At 51.5% G+C, this 10,824-nt stretch overlaps 1 protein-coding gene and 1 long non-coding RNA gene across 6 annotated transcripts in view; one reads left to right on the top strand and one right to left on the bottom strand.

Moving 5' to 3' along the window:
• The window catches only part of LOC116554137, a 19,535-nt gene extending 8,943 nt beyond the window's left edge, over nt 1-10,592 (top strand). Inside the window, exon 3 of the long non-coding RNA XR_004270068.1 lies at nt 10,307-10,592. This is a non-coding gene — a long non-coding RNA (uncharacterized LOC116554137). The remainder of the gene's footprint in view (nt 1-10,306) is intronic.
• PTPRE (protein tyrosine phosphatase receptor type E) overlaps nt 1-10,824 on the bottom strand; it is a 177,120-nt gene that overhangs the window by 33,601 nt on the left and 132,695 nt on the right. For 4 of the 5 annotated variants that reach the window (XM_032282005.1, XM_032282003.1, XM_032282006.1 and 1 more), the window contains 3 exons: nt 6,171-6,270; nt 5,825-5,898; nt 3,992-4,128 (listed from right to left, as the gene is read on the bottom strand). In XM_032282005.1, the coding sequence (XP_032137896.1) occupies nt 3,992-4,128; nt 5,825-5,898; nt 6,171-6,270 (311 nt within the window). Of the gene's footprint in view, nt 1-3,991; nt 4,129-5,824; nt 5,899-5,978; nt 6,140-6,170; nt 6,271-10,824 lie in introns of those variants that run through there. The other variant, XM_032282007.1, reaches the window with a different exon arrangement.

The raw sequence follows: 10,824 nt of genomic DNA, 5'->3' as shown, positions 1-10,824 counted from the left end.
TCAAAAAAAAAAAAAAAAAAAAAGGAATTGAGAAGGCTCCCTGGAAGGATTGGATGGCGAGGATGGACCAAGCTCTGACACCTCCCAGCTGCGTGGTCCTGGCAACTGCAGAGATCCAGACCACAAAGATGGGAAAGATCCACCCAGCTGCACAAAAGTCAAAGTCGAAGTGTGAGGGAGGCATCGTGCCCTGTGCATCGCACATGCATGTATCCTGGATCCAAGCGCACAGAAGAACCACCCGCACGGACTCTGCAACCCTTTCTCTGACTGTCAGTCTACGGGGATCTGAAATCTCTGAGCTGCTCAGGTGGCCCAGGGAAAGGGGAGAGCACCTGGAGGGGTCTGCGCACCGGGATGAGCCCTGCAGTGCCTTGCTTGGGGCTTGCCCACAGTAACTGGCCAATAAATACCTTGTGATTGGCGTCCCATTATGCAAATGGTCCAAAGAGGGTTTGTGGTTTGTCTGTTGGAGGTGAGATTTCATTTCTTTTATTTTTATTTTTGAGACAGGGTCTCACTCTGTCGCCCAGGCTGGAGGGCTGTGGCATGACCTGAACTCACTGCAACCTCCGCCTCCCGGGTTCAAGTGATTCTTCCACCTCAGTCTCCTGAGTAGCTGAGTCTACAGGTGCAGGCCAACCACACCCAGCTAATTTCTGTATATTTTTTTGATAGAGATGGGGTTTCACCATGTTGCCCGGGCTGGTCTAGAACTCCCGGGCTCAAGCGATCTGACCACTTCGCCTCTCAAAGTGCTGAGATTACAGGCGTGAGCCACCGCACCTGGCCCAGATATTTCATTTCAATGAGCTCATGAGCCACGTTCCTTTCCCTCTCCTCTCAGTAGTGTTGGGCAGGCAGTGGGAGCGAGTACAGGAAGCCATGGGGGCAGCTCTGCGAGAGGCCTCAGCTGCTCCATCGAGCTCCAGGGAATGGTTCTGGTTTGTGGATTGTGCTGGAAGCTTTGCAGTTGACACCTCCTTCTGCATTTGTGTAGCACTTATCAGTGTGTGAGTCCTAGGCACTCAGCTTGACATAACTTGCTAGGTTGGAGGTGGGAAGACCCTGTCTGCAGAGGGGGATTTTACTTGGCCCAATGGCACTCGCTTTCCAGGACTTACTCTGGGGCCTGGGAAGAGACTTTCCTAGGATGGCATTCTACCAGTGTGGGGTGGAGGCTGCAGAGTGCGTTCTTGTAAGGACTCAGATGCATGTCCGGGTTATCCAAACTCATGTCCATGTTATCACATCCTGTGGGGACTGGGAGTATCCTCATCACACAGATGAGGAAACAGGCAGGGGCTAATTGGCCAAGCCCTCCGAGCTGGGACAAACACTCAGGCACATGCCAGGATTCACCTCACTGTACTGACCCCAATACCAAACCCATTTCATCCTCACCAAGTTTGCCTGCACTTTGAATTGGCAGTGCACACATGTCAAAACTCAACCAGATCGACCACTTTGAGACTCCTGTCTCCCATTCATGACTTTGGGGAGAGGAGCTCAGATCACAGGGCAAGAGAAAAGCAAGATGGGGTTGGGAGTATGTCCCTCTAAGGACCCAAGAGACAGCTGGCCATGGCAGGCTCCAGCGCTCTTAGAGGACGGGTGCTGTGTGAACATGGCCTCAGGACATGGCCAGCCCTTCACTGGACAGACAAGTAAAAAAAGCACAGCCTGGGCAACACAGTGAGACCCCATGTCTACAAAAAAGTAAAAAGCCAGTGGACATGGTGGCACATGCCTGTAGTCCCAGCTACTTGGGGGGCTGAGGTAGGAGGATCGCTTGAGCTGGGAGGTCGAGGCTGCACTGAGCTATGATCAGACCCCTGCACTCCAGCCTGGAAGACAGAGTGAGACCCTATCTCAAACAAACAAACAAACAAACCAAACCAAACCAAACTAAACCAAAACAGCAGCTCCCCCAGGGTTCCCTAGAGACAGGACCAGGCACCGTGATCCTGACTTCGAGTCCAGTTCTCTCCCCTCCACCGTGTCTCTAACTGCCTGTCACAGAGGGACTCTGACGTTTAGCTGAGGGCCACCCGGTGGCAGAAGAGCATGAGGATCTTCCTCTGGGTGCAAAATTTAACAGCGTGCCCCCAAAATTCAGAAAACAAGTGAAATAATATTTGAATGCAATATTTTTTAAAAGTCCAAATCAAGGCCCAAAATCTATGATGACCAAAATACGAAACTTTTAACTAATGGCAGGGTCAGTAACTGTGTGTGACAAGCCATACATATCGGGGCCCAGGGCAACAGGGAACACAGTTAGCCCAAGCCCATCTTCCTTTACGGTCATGCTGTTTTGTTCACCAGGGACTGTCTGCATTCATTTTGAGATTTTATCTTTTACCTTTCCTGTGATGTTGACAAGGTTGATGTTTTAAGTGTTGTGTTAAAATATAATTTATCCCACCACTGAACTTTTGGTGCTGCCTTAAATTTTGTGCCTGGGGTGAGTGCCTCTCCTGCCCCACCCTATTCCTGGACTCCCTCCCGGGAAGTGGCCCACACTTTTGAGCTGGTTCTGACTCAGACACCCCCGTCAGCAAGCCCAGCCCCTGTCACTTGGAGAAACAAAAGCGCAAGGGGAAATGGGATGAGAAGGGCTGGGGAGGGGCTCTGCTGGCTGAAAACTTGGATAGTTATTTTGAAAATAAGAATTAAGGTCTGTTGTCGGGCTGGGAGATTGTGACACAATAGTGCTTGAAGGCGTCTTTCAATATGACCTAATTTCTCCAAAAAAGGGGACACATTTGGAAACAGTAAAAAGGAAGCGAGATAAAGCAGAGGAGGCTTGTTGCTAAAAAACAAGGACTGCGCAGTTTAAATGTGTCACCCCTCCCATGCCTTCACATGCCACCTCTGGGTAAAGTATTGTGTCTGCTGCACAGTTCATGCCATCTTCAGATGTAACAATTGCACAACACTGTTGTTTACAAAGTCTGTTGTCTGAGCATCCCATTCCAACTCCAAGGTAATTAAGAAACAGGCCCATTTCCATTGCCCCTTCCTAGGTGGTGGAAGACAGCTTCAAGGAGATTAACTAATGTGCCAGGGCCAGTGTCCAACAGGCATAGCCAGGACCAGTCAGCAATCCTGCTGAAAATCTATCCTCTTTAAGATCAACATTCAGCGCAGCCACATGCAAGACGGCAAAGATGCATAAAATTCAAAACATGACCAAGGATAAATACTGAATAGCAAAATCCACCACTTCTTCATATCTGTTTGTCTGCCTCTATATGTGTCTATCCATCCATCCTCGTATCCATCCATCTGTCCTCCCATCCATCCATCCATCCATTCATCCATCCATCTGCTCTTCCATTCATCCATCCATCCATCCATCCATCCATCCATCTGCTCTTCCATTCATCCATCCATCCATCCATCCATCCATCCATCCATCCATCGATCCATCCACCCACCCACCTACCTATCCATCCATCCTTCACTCATGTCGATACACAAGCAGATACAGCTAGTGTTCTCTCCAGGCAGCTCACAGCTGCTTCATTAATGCTGAGACAGTGGTTCAGAAGAGGAACATCACCTACTCTGAGTAGATGCTCCAGCTCTCAGAAGCCATGAAAGGATGGTTTGGGGCTCTGTTGCTTTCACCATGATATTGTCATACTGTGCTGTGCTCAGGCCCTAGTTTTCTACATGATCGAGATAACAGAGTTTCTGTCACAACTGATTTTAGAACTTGATACTCAGAGTGTGGGAGGTAGAAGGAGCCTTCACAAACCTCTAACTCAACTTCTTATAATGTCTCTTCTTATAAATGAGGAAATAAGCATTAGTGAAGGGCATTGCACCGCAAACCAGGTTTCCTCCCACACCCCATCATGGGACAGTGTCATAACTGATGCAAGGGTTGTGAGTCTTTGGGATAATTCATCTTGAACTCTGACACTGGATTTCACAGGTCTCTACCACAGGCGCCCGGCAGCGGGCCGCTCCGCACACTCACATTGAACTCCTCCCGAAACTGTTTGCAGTCGTCAGCGGATCTGATGCGGATCTCCTCCTCCAGGTGCTCCACAGGAATGGGAAAGTACTTCTTGGGCCCCGAGGGCGACCTGCTGAGTAGCATCACCCTTTGCTGCTCTGTGGGATCAAAAGAAACATGGGGGCCATTTAGCTACATTCCTGGACAGGTGACTGAGGAACCGAGCTGACCAACGACATTCCTGAAGAAATGACCAGGCTGGAGCGGGGACAGTTCTCTCAAATCACACAGCCGGGCTAAGCCGGGTCCTGAGCAGCTGAATCCAAACACCCGCCTCCTGGGAGGCGTCCACATCATCTACAAGTGATGGGTGGCCCTCTGTCCAGTGTCACCTGCTCTCCCCCATTGGAGGCACCCTGCCCCCCTCCCCAGACCACTCATCCACCCACCTTCCCACTCCTCCTTCCCTCCAGCCCCTGCTCCTTCAAAAAAGGATTCAAGACAGCTTCACTCTTCAGCTCAGGTTTCCAGGTTTGGAAATAAGGAAGTGTAATTACGGCTTCCGGGAGCAAACTCAGAATGGTCTCTCTCAGCCTTTTCTTCTTCATAACCAATATTCCTGGTTCCTCAAGCCCCATAAGCTCCAAGGGAAATAAGAGAAACCACCCTTGTTTGGGGAGGGTGACAAGGGGCACTGAGAAGAAGTGTGCATTCTAAGGGAGTCCTTGGACACATTCCTTCCCTAAGTTCAGAGTCAGAGGCAAGAAAAGTCATGGGTATGTTTCTTTTTCTGGGGAATGGGCTGATATTGACAAGGTCAACAGGATAACTCAGCTGTCACACTTGCAAAAAGGGCCTGTCCCCACCTGCAGAGCTGTTCTGAAGCCCAGCCAAAAACTTCACCCAAGGATCACTCCTCCAAGTGACAGACAGGATCAGAATGAGTGCCGCCGGGCTTCCCTGCTGCTTACCAGCCGCACCCTCTTCCCTCCCTTTCCTGCTGTGGAAACGTGCAGGGCAGGGAGCGGGGGCCGGAACAAGGGCAGGAAGACAGCACCTGCGGCCACAGGATCATCTAACCAGGGTCTTGGGGCCCCCAGGCACTGAGAGGCTACATTTCAGCTGGGTCCTTGTTGGTGATATTCTTTTAATGATCTAAGGGTCCGTTTTAAGAGTCTATTTTAGTCTGACAGCACAGCACATGTGTCCCCCCAAACCATGGAACAGTTAGGTAGGAAGGTGACCACAGGAAGTTGTAGCCGCTGGCGTGTGAAGCAATATTTTTGTGGCCTCTGCCTTATACACGTTTCTTGGTCATCTCATCTCTATGTACAGAGAGAAAAACAATGTTCCTTTGTAAGTAGTGACAACAAGTTAGAAACTGAAGAGTTAGGGACTGAAGAGTTGGAAATGCCCCCAGCTGACTCTGATCCTCTGTAAACATGAAACACCTTAGCAGAGCAAGTCCCTTTTTTCAGCTTGATTTGCAAGCAGTACAAATCCAGCTGAACAGTTTATGAGCCAGTCTTATCTTAGAACGATTGTAAGGCCTCACTGAAAAGTGATACATGTCAACACCCTGTGAAAACGACAGGATATGAACGGTCTTTCTAAAAAAAGCCACAAACAAAAATGTCTCAAGCGTCTGTGTCACACCAGAGAGAAAAACGATCCTTAAAGTTTTGAAATGGCGAAATTCTAAATGACAGCATCATATCAGGTAAAGTGAGATAAAAGTGGTAGAGCTGAGCCACCTCCAAACTTACTCTGAATGTCAAAGAGACAAAGCACCCCACTGTCTGTTAAAGAACAACACGTTTTCCCTCCACCCCAGCCAGAGAGGTGCTCCTGTACCTTGTTCCTCCAAGATTCCGTTGGGCATCTTCTTGTCGCTGGCGCTGACCACAGCCTTCCTCTGCTTCCTGAACCTTAGAGACACAGGACTCGTTAGGTTTCCACACTTCTAGGTTCCCTAAGAGCCAATAGCCCTCAGCACGGTGATACCCACCAGGTGAGCCTGGAAAAGCTACTCCTGTTGCTCATGGCTGAACCGAGCTAAGGCCTGGTCTCTGTGTCTCCCAGGCCCGGCCACCCGGCCTCCTAGCTGTTCTCTGCTGCACAGCCCACGCCCGCAGCATCAGAAGGCTCATTTCCTCCTCTGAGCTGGTTGGGGCAAGTCAGCGACCCGGGACACTCCTACCTGAAGAAGTAGGCGGCGAGAAGGAGGATGAGGAGGAGCAGCAGCAGAGGCAGGAGGAGCCAGGCCAGCAGCGGCTGGGAGCCACCTGGGTCCGGAGGGCCTGCAGGGGAAGTGCAAAGACCCTAACCCCTGACCTCGCTTCACACTTTGCAAAAGCATCCCCCTCCATGAGCCCTTCCTCCTGGACACCAGAACCCCACGCTACACTTTGCAAAGTGGATCCATCCTCCTGAAAAGGCCCCACGAGGTAACAGAGGAGCGGCTTTGGTTGTTGCTGTTGACTCAGAGAAAGAATCCGGGACTGGGGCGTGGGTGCAGTGACTTGTCTGAGACCCTGGGGCAGGCATGACGGGGGTGAGCTCCCCAGACCCCCACATGGCCTGGCTGCCTGGCTTTCCTGCTGAGAAGCTGGGGGAGGAGTGGATGCCACTCCCCAGTGTCCACTGTGGGTCCCTGGATGGCGTGGGAGCCTGACTCAGCTCACCTCAGCTCCTAGGGCCGCCTGGGCATGAGCTCAGGCACAGGAAGGCAGCCTGGCCTTGGGGCTAGGCAGAGGCCTGTGGCCCTGGCGCATGGTGGCCCCACCTTCCAGAGCCTCCTGGTACTCATTCCACCTGTCAGAGGCTGAGTGCCCAGCCACCACCCCCTGTTCCTCTGTCCTTTCTACCTGACAGGCTGACCTTCCTCGCCTGGAAAGAGACCCACAGCCAGGCCCAGCTTTGCTGCAGCTTAGGACCTGCCAGGCCAGCAGTGGCCTTGCTGCTGCTCAGGACTTGCCCCTGGCTCGCAGCCCAAATCCCAAGGGGCACTGGTGGCCTGGCTGCCACCTTCGGACCCCACACACCATCTCAACGTCGGACTTCGTCCCCGCTTCTCCCCAGCCATCCACACAGCCCCCTCCTCACCAAAATGTTCCCACTCACTGAGGACAATCTCAAAGGCCCCACCTCCAGAAAGCCCACTGGACTCCTATCCTGTAGACCCAGAGGGGCCCTGGACACCTCAAAGCACAAACCCCACCCTGCCGTGAGTGAACAGGCCCTCAGCACGACTGCTTTGGTGTCCATGTTTCTGTGGAATCCTCTCGAAGGCAACGATTGGGCTTCCAAGTCTAGTTCCCAGAAGCACCAAGCACTGGCGTTGAGCCCAGCGCAGGCTCCATGCACTTCCTCCTGAGGGCTGGCACAACCGCCTCAGGGTGCTCCGGGCACCAGGAGGGCTCCACAGCCCCAGAGGCTCCACTCACCTCACAGCCCTCATCTGGGTCCAAAAGGGACCCTCATGCCTTCTGCCTTGCACCCTGGGTTATAAGCTCCCCAGGGCAGGGGCCGGATGGTCCTCCCTCATCCTCCAAACTCTTGGGCCTGGCACTGACTCTGGCACCCTGTGAGTGGTCCATGCAGTCACTTCTAATAAATGAAGAAGTTTTAGGGACTTGAGTGACCATTAGATGTTGACGTTCACGGAGGACACAGCTGGCCTGTGATGAGGAGGTGGTCCCAGCCGTGAGAGAGGGCACTGTTCACTGGCCCACCCACTAAGCACCCACCTTCCAGGTGGCATCTGTGCCTCTCTCATCTGTCTGGCAGTGTCAGTAGCCTGGCAGCCTGGCTGTCCTCTGTAGCGCCCACACTCAGGTGTCTGTGGCCCTGGCCCAGAGGAGCCAGTTCTGGCCCCACGCAAGGCTGGGTTGGTGCCAGGCTGAGTGGGCGTGGCTGCCACAGTCCCCCACCTTTGGCCCCCAACCTGCCCACAGCAGAGCTTCCCTGGGGAAGTGAGGTGGCCTGAGGTTTCCACACTTGCAACTCCAGACGGCACCCCCCTCCACTCTGCCAGGGCCTTGGAGCAACCCCAGCACAGACTGCGGGGGAACTTCTGACACAGAGGGAGGAACAGCATAGAGCCCAGCACCGTGGAGGGCCCGGCTGCTGCTCGCTCTCGGGACTCAGCCAGAAAGCTTGGGCATCTGTCCCCCTCCTCCCTCCCAAAAGTAGCCAAGTGCATCTGCCCTCATCTCCTGGGCCCCACGCAATGAAACTTCCCACTTCTGCCTCACACAGAGGTCAGGCTCTGGGCTCAGCTTCTGCATACATGATGACTAGTGCAGTCCAAGCCAGCTTGTGGGGTCTGCTCATCAGAGAGAGACACGAGGGGGCACCCGGGCCCCGCCAGCCCTCCCTGGGTCTGGCCTCCACATTCCTGTCTGAGGCAAAGGCTGCAGTCACAGACATGGGTGCTTCCATAGAGGACGGGACTGAACTACCACACCCGCAAAGGGGGTGTGCACATGGGCAGAAGGGGTGGGTCGCAGGGCCAGTGGCTTCCCCAGCTCTGGCTCTGGAGTTTCTCATTGGCTGCCTCTGTTCATGAGGCCAGAGATGAGGATCAGAAACCCCACAGCCTTCTAGGGGCAGGTGGGAACACTCCCTAGTGGTGTGGGGACGCCAGATGGGGGCAGGAAGGGAGACTCCACATCCTGTCTGCAGGAATGGCTACTTCTGAGTTCCAGCCTACCAGGGCCAAGCGCAAGGGGGGCCCACAGTGCCCAGCTCTTCCCATCTTCCTAAAGAAGAAATTCATATTTTTATGTAAACATTTTTTGATTTTTAAATATTGGTAAGAAATTCAATTTAAATGTAATTTTTTAAAATGGTGTGGGCCAGGAAGAAAAAAAATATGTCCTCTGGGCACCAATGTGGTTCATGCAGGAGTTAGGGAGCCATCTGAGAAGAAATTCCAGTCACAGTCTATTTTCATTTCCTGTTGTTATGGCTCCGACGTGGTGGGGCAGAAGGTCAGGGTGGCCAGTCCCCAGAGTGGTCATCCCGAAGCAGCCTTCTTCCTGAATGACTGTCTAGCTGATGCCCAAAGCCAAGTGTGTGTGTATGTTGACATATGTACATTTACAACTTGTGTGTGTGTACATGTTTGCTTATGTAGAATCTGATCCTGAAAATTGAAAACCTTAGGCTTGAATGTGACTTTGGAGCAGACAAAGAGAACGGGAATCTTGGCTGGAATGTGACCACCTGATACCCTCTGCTCAGGAAACTGGTCCCGAGCTCCCGCCAAGAGCTGGGGTCTTCCAGGGACCACCTCAGTTCTGCCCCAGGGCTCAGCTGCTCTCACTGTGTCCCCTGTCTTATCTCCATCCCCTTTCCCCTCTCCCACCTTCATGGCAAGCTCTCCCTCCCACAGGGACCCTAGAGGCGGAACAAGTCCACACTGGAAAGACGTGGCTCACTCAAGGACAGGTGTGCAAACAATGGTTTCAGGTCCCAGCTCACTCCGGCCTAAGATTTTCAATGTTCAGGAACCCGTTCTCTTTGCCACAGTTAAGCATAATTAAGATTTCGAAGTGTATATCTTTCCTGACATTTTCTTCTATAAATTTATGTTCATAAATATGCAGGTTTGGGAAATAAATAGACCACTCTACTCCTCTCATTTCATCTAAAGCTTCACGGATTGTAAAAAGTATCATTATTTTAAGAACCACTAAGAAAGAAAAAAAAATGATACTGATTATAATTGTGAAGTGCTACCAATTTTAAGACACATCCCCATATAGCCACATTAAATATGAAAGAAACAGATGAAACGCGCCCGGGGGCGGTCATCCAGCTTGCCTTTCTGGTACGGCTGTCTGTCTTGGAGAGTTTCCATGGCAGCCCAGATAAGCTTCCCCATTCTGTGTAATAGCTGCTTGGATTCCACTTTTTGGATAGACCAAAATAGGATGGACATTTGTCTCCAACTTTTCTGCTATTACCTACAATTCTGCAACATATATATATATATATATATATATATATATATATATACATCTTTGTGTCTCGCAAGTGTTTCTGTGGGATAGCGTCTGTGTTAGCCTATATGCCTGTTACATTTTAACACGATTGTCAAGTTGGCAGCCCGAAGTTTCTAACTTCTACAATCATCCATAGCAGGCGTCCCTGCCAACTGCCTCAGGACACAGGTGGGTGTCTGTCTGTGGCCTGTTAGGAACGGGGCCACACAGGAGGAGGTGGGCGGCAGGTGAGCGAGCATTACCGCCTGAGGTCCACCCCCGTCAATCAGCGGTGGCATTAGATTCTCACAGGAGCTCGAAGCCTATTGTGAACTTCGTATGTGAGGGATTCTTATGAGAATCTGATGCCTGATGATCTGTCACCGTCTCCCGTCACCCCCAGAGGGGCCTTCTAGTTGCAGGAACACAAGCTCAGGGGTCCCACTGATTCCACATTATGGTGAGTTGTATAATTATTTCATTATATGTTACAATGTGATAATAACAGAAATAAAGTGCACCATACATGCAATGCACTTGGATCCTCCCCAAACCACCCCCACCCCAATTCCAGGTAAACACTGCCTTCCGTGAAGCTGGCCCCTGGTGCCACAAAGGTTGCAGAGTGCTGCCCAGAGTGTGCAACGGAGCCAGTTTCTCTTCTCTGGGATGTGGTCAACCCTTTTGATTTTGGTCCATCTGATAGGTAAAATGATAATGTCATTTTAATTTGCATTTCTCTAATTTCTAGAGAGTTGAGCATCTTTTCATTATTAGTGAAACATAATTAACTGGATATTTGTATTCTGCCTGGTCATATTCTCTATTCGTTTCCCTACTTTTACTTATTACTTTTTATAGACA

This window comes from Sapajus apella, unplaced genomic scaffold (assembly GCF_009761245.1).
Source record: "Sapajus apella isolate SASKATOON/1434 unplaced genomic scaffold, GSC_monkey_1.0 scaffold13, whole genome shotgun sequence".
Lineage (NCBI taxonomy): Eukaryota > Metazoa > Chordata > Mammalia > Primates > Cebidae > Sapajus > Sapajus apella.
The sequence above is the reverse complement of the archived record's forward strand: the minus strand, read 5'-3'. Positions and strand labels throughout refer to the sequence as shown.